General features: G+C 45.1%; 1 protein-coding gene across 2 annotated transcripts; it reads right to left on the bottom strand.

Moving 5' to 3' along the window:
* Positions 1-1730: 1730 nt before the first annotated feature.
* Positions 1731-16064, bottom strand: efna1a (ephrin-A1a). Of its 2 annotated transcripts, none has more exons than XM_070985247.1 (5): positions 15730-16064; positions 4870-5165; positions 3823-3888; positions 3611-3706; positions 1731-3484 (listed from the first exon to the last, which is right to left on the bottom strand). In XM_070985247.1, exons 1-5 carry the CDS (start codon positions 15825-15827, stop codon positions 3357-3359), a joined length of 684 nt encoding a protein of 227 aa, XP_070841348.1. In that variant the 5' UTR covers positions 15828-16064; the 3' UTR covers positions 1731-3356. The 2 variants fall into 2 exon arrangements, with proteins under 2 accessions (XP_070841348.1, XP_070841349.1); XM_070985248.1 differs by having other exon boundaries at positions 1731-3481; positions 15730-15956.
* Positions 16065-19527: the final 3463 nt, after the last annotated feature.

Consider the following 19527-nt stretch of genomic DNA (forward strand, 5'->3'; position numbering starts at 1 on the left):
ACTCAGTATTTGCTGAAAGGACTGGACCAACATGCTGATGTTGCCATCCATACTGCCATGATGCTAGCATGACAAAAAAATATCCCAGAGTCTGAAATATTTGTATCGTACAAAAGGAGAAAGCAGGGAGATATGTCATTTCTGGCCACCTGGATACGAAATATAGCGTGACCAACTTGGGAAATGGGATAAAAATCTCTCTTATCATGCAGAGGACGTCATTTTCTTTCATCCAGATGATTAAAAGAGTCTTTACAGATTCGGGAAACACTTTCAGAACAGCTGTAGATGTTGTAATATTCTAGGATTAAAAGATGGCCAGTTGTTTACTTTCAGAAAAACTGGTACCTTTGTAATTCAAATGTAATGGTAATGCATGAGAGGCGTGAACTGCGGCAAGATTTAATACTATGCATTATGTTTTCTCAAAACATCTTCTTCTTCTTTGATCATATTCTCAATATTCACAGATTTTGATTCATGTTGTCATTGCTGCTGCTTGTGAGGCGTCTGATCTATGAATCTGGGCTTTAAAATCTTACATAAACGGCCTGTAAAAACGTCGCCCTCAGGATGTTCCTGTTTTCCGTGCTCCACGATTGTTCCGGTCATCTGAATGGCCTTAACATTTACCACAACGTTAAAGTTTTCACACTTGCTGTTCACATTTACTCAAGCGAGTGCACAGAGCAAGTGAGTAAATAGAAGGAATTGTCTGTCCTTGATGAGCTACTTCTCAGTGGAGCCTCTTCTTGGGGTTGGGCGGTTACGGGACCTGTCCGCTGGCCCTAATTTACGGCCCTCCCTTTGAAAACATCAGGGAGTTGTGAGGCAGTGGCACCAGTTTTTGGTGCTACAGCTGTTTTTACTGTCACGGCCGTAAAAGCTCCCCTGGGAGGGGAGAGACAAGAGACGGAGAGATGAGAACAATGGCTTGTCATGCAGCTTGCAGACGAGTATCATGGTTGGAGAAAAGAGGAGGTGTGCGTGTGTTTATGTTGGGAGGGGGGGTGTTGTAGCTCAGGGTGGAGGCTCGCCAGAAGGTTGAGATAAAGGCAGTAGACGGATCACACCTGTGCATTCAATCTTCATGCCAAAAGGCAACCTTTATGGGAATAATAAATAGCCATCTCATCCTTTCTCCTTTTTCTCTCTATTGTAGCTTTTTCCCGTCTGTGGGCGCTTTGGCCTTGATTCTATTCAACTCCTGCCATTAGTGTGTGTGAGTCATTATCTGTGCTATTGGCTACTTCTGTGCAGATCTTGCCGGTGTAATCAAAAGGAGAAATGGGCTGGGTTTCCTGACAGCTTTTTAGCACCAAAATCATCTTAGCTACAAGGGAAAAAATGATCTTTCATTTAGGATGATGCTGGGACACTTACTGGGTCTTTCTGAGGGTAGATCACTGAACTATGACGACAGAGCAATTACATAATGGTATAACATAATGTTTTGAAGGTATAATGTTCGCCATGTTCCACATCTTAATTTAGCATGATAGCAGGCTAACATTTGCAAGAACATGGGAACCAAGTTTAATGGCAATCCACCCAATAGTTCTTGAGACATTTCACTCAAATCCACACAGTGGCACTAGAGGAAAAGTGAGATGATCACTAAAAGTCAGTAGGATTAACCCCCTGGTAACCAAGGCTGTCCATATGAACGTTTGTGCCAGTGCATTCAATAGTATCACACCCTACGAATAATCAAAAGAAAGCTCTTCTGGTTTTCCAAAAATATCTTTTTTTTATTTCACATGAAATTTTCACATTTAGCATATTTATCAAACAGGTCTTTATATAATCTTCTATGTATATATATATATACATACATATTATACACCTCTCTTACTTACACATGTACAAAATTAGGTAACAAGAATTCAGATAAAAAAAGACTTCAATGGTAGTTACACACTGTTGTGCTTTGTTGATCAAGCCAGCCTGTCAGGTGAAGATGTGCTTGGCAACTCGGTCTGATGCCGTGTCTTGTCTTGAACTGGTGACTATAAATGTTCAAATTGCTCAAAACTGTGAAAATCATTCTGAAAGTCTAAAAAAGGTGATTGTTTCGCTTTGTGTTTGGAAATATATGCTTGTTTTCCAATGGAGCTTGCAAATGTGAAGGAAAGCACCATGACGCACGGGGCTGGGGGTCCTGTCGTAATAACGATCTGATACCAGCTCTCCATGTCAGACAGTTAAACCAATACAGGGGCAAGATCCAACAAACAGAGAAGTCCAGCCTCTCTGCGATGCACACAGCATCTCAGTGTTTGCTTTTGGCAGAAAAAAACATTTTGTCTCATCACTCTTTCATCCAATCGCGCCCTTGCTTGCACACATTTCCTGACTCTCACTTAAAACTCACACATTTTCCCTTTCACACCAGTACTAACTCTACCAGGAGAGCGAGAAAAAAGCTCTCTCCCCGCTACCAACGGTAAACATTTCTTTTCGTGAGCACATGGTATATACAGTAAAACTTCTCAGCTGCAAATGTCATAAATTATCTTCACAGAATGTACACGTAACAGTTCAATGTAGTGTTTTTTTCATGTTAGTGTATGTCATCTGATGTAACACTGTTGTGCAGTGTGTGTTGGTGTGTCTGTGCAGTGTAGTGTATGTCGGTGCATCTGTACTGTACAGTGTATGTTGGTGTGTCTGTACTGTGCAGTATTAGTGCTACAGTATATAAGCACATGGTCGAGTTTGCAAAGGAATGGTAGTCATGAGAACGGCCCCCGTGTCTGTCAATGCTACATTTAGAAAAAGTCATCACTTGGGACATCAATGCCACTCAATACCATTACAATAACAATACAACAAATAGTACACAATGCTCAAGGGTGGAATAGTGTACAAGTTGGAGAGATGACTGATCTTTGGCTCAAAAGGTAAGAGATTACTTTTCCATTGAGTGTGGGTGTATCTATATAATTCACACAGAGCTGGTGTCTTTGCTCTTGATTGTTCCTCGGCCACTTTAGGTTCCTCTTCAACTTCTTCATATTTTCTTCTACGGCGTTCATCCAAAGAGGTTCATGGTTTTTGGAGAGAGAGCCCTAAAAATACAAATCAAGGAGAGCTGGGTCTTTCCAAGAAAAAATACTGTCACCTTTTGAAAAATAAGACGAAGCACGCGTTCTTTGCTGCAAACGCTCAGAGTTACTCAGCTCGTGTAGAGCAGGCGAGTCCATCTGCGCTTTACACGCTTTGAAAGTCTCTCCCTGTGGCCAGCACTGGGCACTGAAAACTGTCTTTTTTGAGTCAGTGGTTTCATCCCCACGGACTGTTTTCATTGTAGTCCCTGAAAAAATGTCTGCCAACAGCAGTCCTTTCATGCACTCTCAGTGCAACAATAGCAGTAATGAAAATGGGACTAGCAATGAAAGGATTGAGAGGGATGTAGCTGCCACTGCAGAGTTTGTCCGTGCACTCTTCTGGACGTCTGGCAGGATTACCACTGGGTCATCTGCTTGAAGATGGGAGATAAAGAAGAAACATTAGTGCCGCATATTTACACCCCAACGTAATCCTGAATGTAACTGGATTGCTTTCAGGTCAGGGATAATTAGAAAGGACACAGGTTTGGTCAACATACCTGCAGGCAGTCTGTTGGACGGGTTGTGAACCCCACCCCCAGCTCCAACTCCAGCCCCACCTGTGCCTCCTTGAGCCACTCTGGCCTCTTGAGAGCCTGACAGAAGACAAAAAAGCCATCAATTATTCTGTGTGGGTCCTGCAACAGTCTGACACGACTTTCAGAGGTCATTGTGGCGCTCTCCTTACAGCCAGCAGCGTGATTAAACTCACCATCAGCAGCTACAACATCCACCCTGAGCCTGAGGCACTCCTGTCCATGGTGGTGCAAAGGTTTGGCTGCAGGGGAGAGGGAAGAAACACAGGCGTTAACATCCTAACTAATGCACTTATCCTCCACTGGCCCCTTAATTCACCTTCATGCATGCGCTCACTCACACACACACACACTTGGCAACAGACAGACAGGCAGACAGACACTGGGACAAAGCTTTAGGACGCCATCTGTGACCAGGCGAAGTGTGTCTTGTCCCGCCGTTTATCTAATTACAGCCATGGTCAGGGTGACAACACTGCCTGCTCTTTGTGGTTTCATTCTAGCAGGGTGAATGTTGCATAAACTTGGCAAACCGAGCCAACACCCCAGTTGATGTCCATGTCAAGCTTCAAAGAGTGACCACAAAGCGCCAGCATATCTCAGTTAGTAGAAAAATACAGCAACATTTAACCCTCGTCTCTCTTCATTATGAAGACAGATTTTTAGCCATGCCTGCAGAAGGACTCTCGGGATAGTGAGATGACAGGTCGGCCAGGTGAGACTGAAATACCCCCACAACTCTTATACAGAGTGCCATGAACTTTTAAATATGCATTAATGGTTGATGAATATGATGAATCCTAAAGACTTTGATGAACCCCTGACTTTTTGTGGTTTTGAGTGAAATATGTGGACAACTATTATTGAATTATATTGAATTTCAGTACAGATATCTGTGTCCCCCTCAAGATGAGCCGGAATAATTTTGTCGATTATAGAATACAGAACACTTTGATTTATGCCTGGAAAAACTTGCACTAATTAGCAAATGTTAGCATGTTAACCTGCTAAATTAAGATTCTCAACTTGGGAAACATTAGCATTTTAGCATTGTCATTGAGAGAACATGCCCTCATTAGCATTAAGCTCAAAGCACTGCTGTGTCTACACACAGCCTCACAGAGCTGCTAGTGTGGCTGCAGAGGCTTAGTGAAAATACTGGACTCTAAATCTCATTAGAAAACACAGTGACAAATCTGAGAGAACGCTATGGTGACACTCACAGATATAATAGTAGCTTTCTCCTTGGCGGAACTCCTTCCCTAAAGTGAACGGAGTAAAACGCTGGAATTTTTCCGAGAACTTCTCAGGGGCGTGAGGAGCAAACGGGTGGCCGCACTCCCAGCGCATCTGATCGTATGATTGGGGCTTGCAGGATTCGTAGTCCTCGCGCTCCACCATGTAGAGCACGTACCGCTCGGCATCCAGCAGTGGCACCTCACCCTGGGGGTAATGAGGGCAGACGATGTCCAGGTAGTCATTGAGTTTCACCTCCACGGCATAGTCGTCCCATAGAAACCTGCGGGGAGGAGGCGGAGAAGGACAGTTATGCAAGTGGCAGAAGACTGATAACCGTGGTTATAGCATCGGAGCGGTAATAAATATAAGCCTCAAATCCTGTGATTATATATTGATCGGCCACACGCCCGTGTACAACAGGGAAATCAGAGGAAAGACTGAGAGGCCTGGGAATGAGAGATAGAGAACAGGAGAAGGGGAGAGTGTTTGTGACGGAGGATGTGTGTGTGTGTTGGAGTGGAATGAAGAGGGAAAACGCAATAAGGACGAGAGCGATCTGCAGAGGACATGCACATAAATATGGATGAACGTGAAGCAAGTGTAGCTGCTGCTGCTTGCTGCTGCGTTGCAAGTTAGCACTGAGTGCACATTGATCCCATGTCCCTCAGGAGTTGAATGGTGTTTACAGAGAAACATTAGCAGTCAGTTAGCCCGTCAAGACCGGAGATGAGTATTGACATCTGCAGGCCTACGCACACACACACACACACACACACACACACACACACACACACACACACACACACACACACACACACACACACACACACACACACACACACACACACAGATAGAGAGGCAGAATTCACTGTGACAAAATTCACCTGGAGAGAAGCAGAAACACACCTGAGCTTGCTCGAGATACAAGGATATAAATAAAAGTCACATATGTTTTAACCCTTTCATTAGGGTCAGAGAGACAGGCAGACGCGTACAACACGACTCTGGTGACAGTCTGTAACTGTCTCCCACCACATTCCCTCTCATTACAAATGCGGAGAGACAGACAGACTGTCTGCCTCCCCTCCATTCCTCCCTGCATCCCTCCCTACACTCCTCCGCCTGCTCCACCCTCTTTACGATGGTCTTTTGAGTAAACTACGCGTCCTCCCACTCCTCTCGGACCCGGGTCACTTGCAGAAAACTTTTTAGAACATTTTCACCTGCTTCAAATCAAACAACATTGAGTTATTCCAGGGACTTTAAATAACAATTTAGCACACTCTGAGGCAGTTTGAATTGGCCTTATCTCAACTGTCCATGAAGCCTTCCCTCTCACAGATTTTCTTTCAGAGATATTATGAGTTTATCTCCGGGGAATTGTCACTAAAGGTATTTCAGCTTTGTCCCCTTCCCCCTGACTGAGTGACTGCTCCAGGGGCGGCTCACAGCTAATGCTCTCTTCGCAGCCAAAGCCATCTATCACCGGCCTGGAGCGGTGGCTGGCCGCTAGCAGCACACACAAACTCACACACACTTCCCAGTAATTCCCATCTATCAACAACCTAAAGCAGTGACTACCTACTGTTTGCACCCACCGAACCCACACACACACACACACACACTCTCACACACACACAGACACCTCCTCCTCCCCGGGTACCGAGCTCCCAAGCGATGCCTATCAGTTTACTGTCTCCTACTGTTCTGGATCACCGTGGGTTCCCTGAGAATGGCTGAAATTTGACAGACTTAAATATTTTCACAACACACGAGGAGAATGTGTGTCTAATATAGGGTTTTGTTGCTTTTGCAATGAATACATGGATGGTTCGTGAGGCTTTCAACGACCCAAGAAAAGGGGGCAGCCAGCCAGTGTGTGAGTAAAGTTACTGGCTGCTACTTAATCAGATCAACACATCTTAAAGAATTATGACTTCTTAAAAGCCCACGGGGCGCTAACCGGACACCTTTACCGTGGAAAAAAACCTCCCCACTGAAGCCCTTTCTCTCCTCCGTTAGATTTTTCTTTGAGTCTTTTTCTCATAAAAACCCCTAAATGCAACAAGTAGCATTTGGGGGGTTTGTGTTTGTGTGACATGGTCCATATGTGTGACTAACGATCAAAGTGCACAGGCTCAGGCCCCCGTCGCTCATTAGCTGCTGTTGTTGTTTGTGGCAGGGGTCTCCCTGGTACCCCCTGGTAAAAAGGACAGACGCTATGGCTCCAAACACCGGACCCTGACTCCTGCCCACCCCCCTCCCTTTACCCCTCTCCGCTTGACTGCATTCCCTCAATACTGATGACCAGATTAGCTGGCAACACCATTACAACTGCAACACAGGGCCACTGGAAAACAAGAACGTTTTTAGTATACCGATGAAACTTCCATCTAACTGCACTGATAATATTGTGCTGCAGCCAACATTCGGCAGGGGGGGAGAGCAATAATTATCATTTTGCCATGGTCCAGACAGCTTAGTGCTTATCTGCAGTTTGCCTGCCACGCTCTGTTTACCAGATTGGCGCTAAAGTGTTTTTTCCCCCTGCCACTTTCAATTCCAGTCGAATCGATAACACTATTGAACAAACACTGTTGTCTGCTTTTGCCTGACAGAGTTATCACCCCCCTGCAAACACTGAAAACACACACAAACAGACTCCCTGCACCCAATCGCTCCTTCACTCAGAGCCCCGATTACAGACTGGTTGTGGTATGTTCCCAATGTGTTCATCAAAAGGGGGTCGAAGGGGGGTGCAATTAAAGCACAAAAAAGGGTATTAAAGTTGCCCCGGAGGGGGGTAATTATGCCCTCCTGCTCCCCACTTCCCAGCCCCTTTAGCTGAGAGTGTGGGGGGAGACAGAGGGCATGAATAGGCGTGGGCAGGGGGGGTCAAAGGGCTTGAGTTGGAAATGGCTTTTGAAGTCTCTCTCAGTTAGAGTATCTATGCAAGTGCTACAGTTGCTTTATCAATGCCACTGTTTCATACAGTGTCTCTATTCACAATGTGACTGCGCTGATGGAATACCTCACTTAGCAGAGAGAACAGCGGCTGAATACGCACCCGGGGAGGCTGGCTAGCCCCTTTTATTAATGGCAAATAGTTTTAATTATCCTGCCGCCTTTTGTTCCCCTCTAATGCCTCTGCATTGAAACGTTCCACATCATCAGCTTAATTAACTGATTGGAGTAATGCACTTCTGAGAGAGTTCAGGCCTCCGTGTGAAAAGGTTTCACTAACAAAGTCAAATCATGCCACCTCCACTTTAGCAGACAAAATCCTCTTTCTTTCCGTCTCCCCCAGTGTGTGTCCCTTGTTATTTTCCTCTTTGGAGACTGTTTCGCTCTCTCCGTCAATAGGCTGTCTTCATTTATTCCCATTGTTTATCCCAGAATTCTCTCTTTTAATGACAGTGACGCTTGGAGCTGCAGCAGAAGCAACAGCGTGGTTGACGTATTCTCTACTTAAGGATGATTTGTGGAGCTATGGCAGATATGCGGCGAGGATTGCGTGCATGGGTGTCTGTCTCAGCCTGACATTTAATGTGTTATTGTTTGCGTCTGAATGTGTGCGTTTGCGTCTGTGAAGCTCAGAGGAATCTGGGAGTGTGTTTCGGTCCTGATAAGGTGGATAATAAATACAGATAATGAACACCAATGATACCAGCGAGGGAAAATTAAGTGGTCAAATGTGTGTATGTGGGCACACAATCTGGTGAAAAACAGACGTTCCCAGCTACTCTTCCTCCTCTCGCAAGAAGGAATTCTTGATTTATTGGAGCCTCTTCAGGAGCAGGAGTCTAATCTCTCTTCTTTAATCTCTCTGGCCAGCGTTTTGCTTTCTTCTCCACCTCTACCCCCTCCTTTCATCCATCCATCACCCTCTCATCTCTGCACTCTATCGCCCTGTGGAATGCCGGACCTCTGAGGTGAAGGGGCCGCAATGTGGATCAAAGGTCGGACAATCGCCAAGTCAGCACCAGAGAATTTTATACAGGAACAGCCAGCAAGAGGGGGGCTTGTGCTTTTAAATTCCATGTACCTGTGCCATGACAAGAATCGCTCTCTGTGAAGATCGATTCAGATCTATTTTAAGGTCCAAGAAGGCCATTGCAGGACAAACTCCATATTTATGACCACGCAACCGAAAAACAGGAGCTCTGGTCTACCTAACCTGTGCTGTCCCTAAGAGGCCCCCTGCGCAGTCACCCTAACCACATAAACATGATCGTTTTCCTCCTGGGTTTTACACACACCATTAATGCGACCCAAAAGGTGACCAGCCTACGTCACAGATGAGTGCACCGGAATGCGGGGACCACCTAATCGGCTCGTCCAAGCCTGGATTATTGGGTGGAGCAGAGGCTGAGCTCTGGTCCATTCATCAGCACCAGACCCTGCTTAATACAGGGGCTTAGAGTGGACAGCGAGGCCCAGAGCAGGGGCTGAGGGCTGGGGGCTGAGTTAGGGGCGAGACAGGCAGGGTGGAGCTTTTTCCCCCACCCCTATTGTCCTGACACATACAAGCGGTATTACTCCTTTAGACGGGCGTTTTGGACTTCAAAAAGAGACAAACTGGCTGTGCGTGTCCGTGGTTGCAGAGGGGAAAGTGAGAACAGAATAATGAAAGACACTGGACGCATGGGAGCTTTTGCTTTCAAGATATATCTGTGAAAGGTGCATGACTCCACGAGGGAGGTGGCACGTCAGAGAGAGGTGAAGCCTCTCGGAGGTGCATCATGAGCTTAGTTAAGCTGGACTCTTTGTTTCATCCGTCCATCTATTCATCCATCAGTGTCAGCCGTCCCCTCCCACTCTCTGTCCATCTTTCATCACTCAATAAGCAAACCAGATCCTCATGTCAAGTCTGTCCCTCCCCCCACCCTGGACTTGCTGAACCAATCACAACCTGCCCTGGTGGTATTCCAAATATGCAACTTTTTGACCTACTGTTTGCAGAGCCACGCACAATAAGGAGTGGGTATGCTGGGGTCGTCATTGAAACAAATATGGTCCAACTCTTTTTTCCTCTCCCTGCTTTTAACTTAATATTCCAGCCTTCCTCATCCTCCTCCTTTGCACCGTGTGACTTTTTGTCATCCATCTCAATCAGCTTTCTCCTGCCTGTCATTCAACCTTTGTCTGTCTGGATCATTGGTCATTCTGTCGGCGTTCTTGGCTGAACTAGCTGAGCTCCTTTTGCCACCCAGCAAAGCGACAAAGCTTTAAGTCCAGCAGAGAAATAATTGGCTGATTCTCCCGCACTAAGGAGGCTTAGATGAATACATATGCTCTTTCCAACTGTCTCGCACCATCCCCTGAGCCATTTGTATCTTATAAGGGCCAGAACAGAAAGGTCAACACTGACATAACATTTCTCAGGAGGCAATATCTGTACAAGAAAATCGATTTTGCTGGATTGATTTCTGCAAGGTAAAACTTTCATGCACGGTGTTTTTTTTCTCTGAGGTTGTGGCTTAATGAATTCCACGGGGAATTTACAATATGTGAGTACAGTCCACCGTTATGAAATTGATTTTTTAAAAGTAAAAGGAGTCGGTAGTTGTTTGCTTACAGACACCTAGTTGTAATAATGGTAATACTACAACTGGCCTCCAGGGGGAGGCAGTAATTGCCGTGGGGACATGTTTACACACTAAACCCAGACATCCAACAAACAAGAGTAAAAAGGCAAGAGCAAAACAAAAGTTACACAATGACTCTTATTTACACAACAAAACAAACACAATGGTTCATTTTCAGAGATAATATCTGACTCTTGCTGTGTAATTCTTCCTCATCCAAACACATATACGCTGTTGGTGCACTGAATGCCACCAAGACTTGACAAACAAGTCTGGAGGACACACACACACACACACACACTCAGTATCTCTCCATCACACACGCCATCACAAGAAAGAGCAGGCTCTGCTTATTATCATATCATAATCATAAATCTGAGTACAAATAGAGTTTTTCTTCCTCTGTGAATTTTCTGTGCAGTACAGAGAGGAGGATCAGGGCGGGAAGGAGCCGGGGAAGTCTGCTGAGAAGATAAGGAAGAGGTATGAGGATGGGTAGCAGGGGGGAGGAGAAACACTGCCGGGGTTGACCAGGGTGACACCGATCAGAGGAGGATCCCAAATAGAGACAGTCAGATTTGACAGCAGGACAGGCGGCGAGGCAGATCCCAAATCATCCTCAAGTTGAGGATGATTTGGGATCAAGTTGAGCGCATCCCTCATAAAAAACAATCACTATTAATCACTGCTAATCTACTTATTCTCAGACTTTAAACGCATTTGTTCCTCACATGAGCCTGGGAAATTCAATCAACCCCCGAGTCCAGACCTTCACAGCCTCGCATGTGTTGGTGTGTGAGAACTGTATTGTTTATTGTGCAGACAGGATACGCTGTTTTCCCGGGAAAAGACGTAGCCAGGAAGTGCAGCACTTCATAGGGGAACACACAGCAGACAGCGTGCAGACTTGGGTAGCGCTGACAGTACGCCTGCGGGAAGTTAAAACCTTTGGCCTGATTCTCTAGCGAGTGCAGTCAATAAAACAAGCCCTCCTGCCTCTGACACCGCAACAACAAGTGGGAATATTGAACAGGATGAAAATCAGCTTTTGGAGAGGGAAAAAAAAAAAGCTCAATATGGTGACTGTCTTCTTACAGAAGATTACCAACTGTAACGATAGGCGTCAACACACTTGACTGATCATTGAGCCTATGAGAGGCGATTACCATCCGTTTGACAATCTCCCAGAGTATTGTCCCCCAGATTGAATTCACCAGACAGATTACAAGGCCAGATTAAGGGGGGAGGGGGAAAGGCGATGCGAGGGAAAGATGGCAATGGATTTAGGAATTTACTGACAAGAAGGCTGATGGGGGGGGGGGGGGGGTAGAGCGAAGGCTGGATTAAGAAGTGAAGTGGGAAACCTGGATGTTTTCGAGGAAAATAGCTTGAGTTCAGATTACTTGGAAATCGCAGAAATCCCTTATCTATTGTGTCCACCTAATCACACCCGCCGATGTGATGACCCAGTCTCATCTTTCATCTCTCAGTTTGTCTTGTGCGCACGCACGGAAGGCAAACAGATGCGTTGACCTACTCCTGTCTTCATTTAAATCCTGTCCTTTCATGGTTTGAGTTCCCAGACTGGCTCTACCACTTCCACTGCTTCAGCAACACACTCAAGAGGGGAGAAGCACACATGGACAGATGAGTGAAAAGACCAGGAAGAAGGGGGGGAAAAGAGACAGGTTTGCTGGAGAGACTAGAGTGGCTTTTCATGGGGAGGTAGAAGAAGGAAGCTTTAAGGGAGAGAGCCGAGGAGGGAAAAAAAGCGTGAAGGAAAGGGCAAAGTGCCTTGTGACGGATCGCCATGGGTGCCAAGAACGATAAAAAAAATTCCACACCTCTTAGCATGCTTCCCTCCTTCCCCCCTTTTCTGAGAGCCAGAGTTGGAGTTGAGGAAATAATAGACTGAAAAGGGACAGCTTGTAAAGTTGAGATAAAAGCTGGTGGAGGAGCGAAGGGGACCGAAAAGACAGGAGGGCGAGAATGAGAGTTTCCCAGAGGCAGAGCCACGGCCGTGTGAAGAGGGGCTGGCCTGAGTGGCAGCCAGTATTCAGGGACCACCGCCGTGACAGAATGACTGACAGATTGATAGAGGCTGTGCCACTTCATCACATAGTGAACTCTGACCCCCAATCGGTCACACCAGTTACTATTCTTTCTCTGTGGCTCACCGTGAAGACCATGCCCCAATTTGTATGGGAAGCATCACAACACACCAATACCGATTGGATAAACACCAAGGAAAAATCCTTCATGTGGGTGAAACATACCTTAAATAACACCCTCATTTGAGCCAGCACAGCTCAAAAAGCAGATTCAATTAAACGAGTTAAATGACTGCGCCGCGCTCAGGCAATCTGGAAGCGTATTTTTGCGGTAATCAAAGCTCTCATTGGAAAGACATAGCAAAACAAAGACTTCAGAATTTGGGCAGATTAGCTCAAAAATGTGTCATAACAGAAAAGGTGATGATGATGATGTTAAAATAAACATCGAACAGATGTGTGCGCGCGAGGGCCATGAAACAGTTAACAGACTCACAGAACTGGAGACCACAGAACCAAGTTGAAGAGGGAACCTGGCCAAGAAGAGGGGGAGGGAGGTGCAGGAGAGAGGGGGAGACAGGTACAAAGCAGAGGAGGAGGAGGAGGGGGTGGGTGGTGGAGGCGGTGGTCTACTCATGCTCTGTCAGCAGGGAAAAAAGGGAAAAGGGAGGAAGAAGCAGTGAATGAGCAGATTGTTGCCTCACGTTGGAGTTGTAGAGTCCAGCGGGCTCCTGGGACGATGTTAACATCAATCACAACCGTGTGACACGTGTGTGTATGTGTGTGTGGATGACTCCGTTAATGTGTACAAGAGCATGTGAGTCACTCGAATCTGGCGATGCTGTACAAGCGAGTGCTCACACACACACACAAACACAAAGGCTTGTGCACAGACACTCCCTTCACAAAAGACACGTACACACAGTGGCATGCAGGGACCCAAGCTGACTGGGCACACTGGTGAGCCTCGTTTCTGGGAACCAACCAGTGATTAAGCTGGTGAGATAGAAAGGTTACAAATGTACTAAGAAGCGGTCAGGAGGTGGTGGAATGCACACTGTCAGGAATAGATGCGCACACACATGCACAAATTAGTGGTGAGCTGGGCAACTGTGCATGTATATGCATGAGTGTGTGTGTGTGTGTGTGTGTGTGTGTGTGTGTGTGTGTGTGTGTGTGTGTGTGTTGCTAAATCCCTCAACAAACACACAAGAGAAAAAGGAAATGAGCCCGTATCACATGGACCAAAGTGATCAATGTGAGATCAATTTGATTAATGGCAGCTTTCTGACCGACTGGCTGGAACAATAAACTGGGGCCAAGAGAAAAAAAAAGAGGAAAAGCACATCTCATGAGGGAAAAGATGGACGTCAACACACTGTATCAAGTGACGGGTCAAAGGGGAGAGCAGATTGCGGGGAATGATGAAAAGCACCAAATGAAAACATCTCAGAAACTCTGTGCTTTTTTTCTGCGAATGCGGGATTAAGAGTAGCCAACGGGAGAGATTTAGCACAGTCATCCAGAAAAAAATAAAAGTGCATACGGATGGATTACCAGTATATATACAGGAGTGATCACTGTTGTTCCACAGCGGGGACACAACAAAATGCCTTTCTATCTGGGACTTTGACTTCATTCTGATTTTCAGTGAAAGGCTCTGTCACTATAATTACGGCCTTTCTGAGAACAGTAAATGCTGTAGCTGCGACCACAGGGGACATCAGGAGGGAAGCGGTGGTTGAATGTGAGCTTGCGGGAGGACATTTGAATATCTGGGTGTTTGCGACCAAGATAAAACATGTGTTTGCACAGCAGAGAGAGTTTGAGCCCGGCACTGATTGATTGAGATGGCGTTGGTTGGTGTGATTGAGCGTCCTGGCTTGTGATTGAGCGACTGTCTGCCAGGAGTTTCTGTTTGTGCTTGCCTGCCTGGAGTGTGTGAGTGGGTGTCTTTATGTGTGGATGCAAGTACAAGTTCCTTTTGTGGTGTGCAGATTTAACCCTCCCCGTACCCCGAGCCATTTCACCCCAGCCATCATCAACCATAATTCTAATTGACCCCCACTTACTCCGAATGGCCCCTAACCCCGACAATTTGAGCTCAAATTTCTCCCTCCCTGAGCAATCCATCTCTCTCCTACAGCGTGACCTACCGGGCAGGCCTCAAGTTACCTCCTCTGTCTCTGTCATACACCATTATTACTCGTCTTACCACCTGAAATATGAACACCCCTATGTCTCCCTGACAGCCACCTAAAGCCTGTGTGATATCTCTTGATTTAGTAGATACAGCAACCTCCCACTCTGCACAGGGGTTAGGACTCTGTCAGATTGCAACAGATATTTCAACACGTTAGGCTGTGAGTCAGACCTGTGAAAAATATAACCTATGTCATGGGAAATTTAAAGTCCTCCCCTATAGGTTTTCAGCTCATGATCGGAGACACAAAATAACAGGGGGAACACAAATTCACTGACTTTTCACGGTGAAATTAAACAGAGCACTACACTGCTTAGTTACTGATGCACCCCTATAAATAAATAAACTCAAATAAACGTAGAAAAGAAAGAAAGGGGCCAATAAGCAGATGTATTTTCATCAGGATTCACACCTGATTCTGCCCTGAAATGAAACGCTGAACTTAAATGTAACCTCATCCTTGCATTTCTCTGTCCATGAACGCACCCATTTAAAAAGAGCCACCTTCCCTCAAAAGTACGAGCTGTTTCACTTGCTCACAGTCAGGTCACAGAGATAAATGGATGACACAACCTGATGTAACTGATCAGGCAGCACGGGTACACAGATTGCGAAATGGATTAAATCTGAACAGGTTAGACAAAGTATTACAGGTAAACAGCACCATAATAACAGGTTCGAGCCTAGAAAGGCAGGGAGGGGGAGGCAGAGAGACTCCCAAATGTCTGGCATTATCATGACAACAGCAGCGAGTCGCTTCCATCACAAATTCATCACAACAAGCTCGCTGAATATGCATGAGCTGCCACTATTCAAATGCGTCAGAAAATAGATGTTAATGATCTAACGTGCGCTGATAATTTGGTTAAAAGTTCGTCTGTATTTAAGACGCCAAACAATTTAGTTTTTTTGCATCGATGCATGGAGACATAAAGAGTGCAGGGATAGGTTCGAGAGCACCTGAATTAACATCGGAAAACACAGATTCGAGCTGGTATTTACTTTGGGTTCGTGCTGTTCCAGTAGACGCTGTGCCGCTCCGCTGAAGCAAACCAGGCGCAGACGCTCACAACGAAGCCCACAATCCAAACCAAATCCATGGTGGAGAGGAGTGGAGGCGGCAGAGGAAACGCAACTCAGGTATGTTGTGCAAAAAAACCCAAAAAAGTTTACCAAGAAGAGCTCGTCCGCGCACCTGGAGACGTACAAAAACACTTTACGCACGCAGAGGCTCTATAAGGAAAAAAAAGCAAGTAGATTCTCTGGAATAAAAATAAAAAAAACCACAGAGAGAACAGGTCAACTCGACAAATCCGTAGTGAATGAAAGCCTAAGCTGCGTGGTGGCTGGTTTTGTGAAACGCCCACAGCCGCGAGTCCCGCCTTCTGTCCGAGAGGAGACCAATCAGAGGGCTGTCCGAGAGACGCGAGCTCCGCAGGTTTCTCTGTATGTATGTTTACTTGTTGTACACATAATGACAACTACAGCATGTACAGTAGGTCTGTAAAAGCCACTCTGAAAAATTTTACCTGGAATTTTTTTGTCACATATTTTTTTCTCCTGTTGTGCAATATCATATCCGCAGTCACTTGTTGAATGTGTGTTTGCAGTGACCACATTATACTGCATGTTTTTTAATGCAAAAAAGGTCACTTTTTACTGATTTCCTGATATAATTTCAAGCACTATACCTTGCAAACCTTTTACTATAGCTCCAGAAAGATAAGCAGATCATGCTTTGAGAATAGCTACAGCGATAATAGAAGTCATTGCCTTTACTGTTTTGCCAGTAGGTTAAAAACAAGTGTTGTAAAAGAGGAAATCAATGATTTATACACACTGGCTTTCATGCAAAATAAACATTTCCATTGCTCCTGCAACATATGACTTCCTTCTGCACTGGACTCTAACAGGAGAGTCTACAAAACATCACCAAATACAGCCTGACGAATTAGCTTGGGGTTAATTAAACACCTGTCTGACACATCGTAAATGAAACCTGAACATTGCAAGCTGCAAAAGACTATTGCACTACATTGTATAGTTGTTCCAGTTAGTTTATCTGATATTGAATGTGTTCAAACTGTAAAGTTTTTCTCCTGAGCCTTATCTGTCATTGTAGTGCACCACCCTTACTTAAGGCACTCTTGGGCAACATTTGGTGTGTTTGCACAGTGATTTCTTGAACTGAAGTTGGTATTTTTATCTTGCAGGTTTTCTATGCCTCTTTTGTATGAGGACAGCCATTAGTGGCCTCGGTGTTAATCTTAGATTTATTCTGAGGGCGTTCATTTGTGAAATTAAAATCCGCCTCAACTTTGAGTGTGATGAGTTTTCAAGCCTTTGAAAATATACATAAAACATCAAGACAACCCTAGATAGTCAAATATTATTCTACCATCAACTGGAAGCACCTCCATGCTGTCAGATACATTGCAAATCCTGATTCTCATTTTCTGTTCCATTGACATGGATAATCTGGACCGCGAGCTGCTTGTTCAGCCTAGTGAGCCATACAGCCAGAGGGGGTTTTCAAGCCTGCTTCTGCTTGACATGGCACTTTATTTGCTGTGCCTGCTTAGCAGAATAACAGCTTTCATCGCAGCAAACAACACAAACAGAAAGTAAGTTAAAAAAAAAAGAAAGAGGGAAAGCTAGCCTGGATAATAAATTCAAACAGCCAATTGCAAAGAGTTTGGAGGATTGACTCCATTTCAGATAAGATTCAGGGATGTGATCTGATAAACTCTACAGGGATTTGGTCCATGTGTAAGAAAACGGTGAAGGAATGCAGAGAGCGCTGAATGCACTCCTGATGTAACTAGAATGTAACACTTAATCTGAAAGGTATCCTATTCCAGAGAAACAGTACATGAGGCTCTTTGCAGCCCTGGAAACTTTAAGATTTTATAGTTTTTTTTTTTGCTTAAATTCGTCTCATCTTGATTGATAAAACAGTGCATGAAATTGCAATAATGTTGCAGGCGTCACAGTAAGACAGACAGTTTCACAAGATAATCAAGCTGTCAGGTAGTTTATCTGACAGCTTAATAGTCACAAGGCGACGTCCCACTCTGATACGGCAAGCAGATTAAAGCGACTTCTAATATCTATTTGCAGCCCCTGTTAACGCAGAACTAACTCTGCACTGTGTTGTTCTATCATTGAGTAATCATCTCCATGAGACGCCCACACCGTTTCATCAAGTGGTTTACATAAAGGCTTTATTCTAATTATTTACTTTATGCAGCAAAAGATCCAAACTCAAGAGGAGTCCTCTGTATATTATAGACAATTCTGTGTTCAGCACATCTGAGTATTCACCATTCATGCAATCTGCATTTAAAAATTCAGTCCAACAACTGACACGCCATTTCAGATCTCACAGCGAAAACGCACAAAGGCACATATACACGGTAATTGTGCGCCATTCAGTGTCAAGCAGGTCGTCCGAAATAATGTGTTTTGTATTCATGAAGAGCGCTCATCCCGGTGGATCAATTTTTTAGTCCAATTGTTTTTTCTGGCTCGGTGGGAAGATAAGAGGGTGAGAGAGACTGCCAACATAATTGTCATTTGCATTGCAATCGAAAATTGTTGTGGAAAAAGCTTTCACCACGCCGCAGACATTTATGTCAAAACTCTATCAGGAGCCAAATGAGTAGACCTCTAATTTCATACCATCCTGAAATGCTGAATGAGTAAATAGAAAGATGAAGTGGAACAAAGCTGCAGCTCAGCCCTGATATGTGTGTGTATATATATATTTCTTACAGCAAACAGACAGACACACAAACACATGCATGGCTCTCTGCAGGCTTGCACGTCCACGCAGACACAACCGCGGGCGCACATACACACATAAACACAACCCTATTCACCTCAAATCCTGACAGAATTTGCACTGAGCCTGCTCTGCGGCATGAAAATAAGATATAGGAAAATGATAGGGAAAAGCGTTTCATGTAGGCATGGGAACTTGACTGTCCATAATTTGGTCTTTTCAACCATTTCAAGCAGAGTAATTAGATGATGTCATAGGTTTGCACTTTCTGTGATCCGGAAAACATAAATCAAAACATGGAGGATATTTTCCTCTAAAATATATGAAAATTACACAAGAAATCTACTTCTGCGTAAGATGAAACTACCTGTCACGTTCTTATAACCTGCTGAAAGATTTAAACTTTGTTTATCATGTTCAGACCAGGTGGAATCTGCTGCGTGTGCTCTTCCAGTGCAGCTCGATGACCTGAGCAGCTTTGAACAGATATGCACTGAGTTGCCTTCTCGTCCTCTGCTGGAGACTGTTGCCACTTCCTTCTTGCTGTCCTCAGCATGGCCATTAAAGAAGTAAGTGTTTGGCCTCTTTGCTGTGAATACAAATGAGAGATTTAATGACAGACTGACATCATGTTCCCATCCCTAAACAACACCCCACCATCTATTTACATAAGTGAACTGTGCTCGTGTGAACTGTGGGGCAGCCCAGCAGTGCTCAGTCCAGTGTGTGCGCCTCCTTTGATGGGCCTCCTTGGTTTGTGTGCTCCACTGTAGCGCCAGTCGCCAGAACAAAATGTTGGTGTTGTGCGTTTCTGCAAACTACAGGTACGTTAAATGTGCCATATGCATCGTATCAACATTTCTGCATGAGTTATCAAAGTGACATAATCCAGAATACTGGTACATGCTTATGAGCTGAGTTTCTCATCAGGAGGAGGAGAGGATGGTGGTGGCGTGACAGCTAGTCGAGACGACAGCTTCACAGCAGACTTCTGACAGACAAAACCGAGTATTTTT

The sequence above is a fragment of the Chaetodon trifascialis genome, chromosome 17, assembly GCF_039877785.1.
Source record: "Chaetodon trifascialis isolate fChaTrf1 chromosome 17, fChaTrf1.hap1, whole genome shotgun sequence".
Classification (NCBI taxonomy): domain Eukaryota; kingdom Metazoa; phylum Chordata; class Actinopteri; order Chaetodontiformes; family Chaetodontidae; genus Chaetodon; species Chaetodon trifascialis.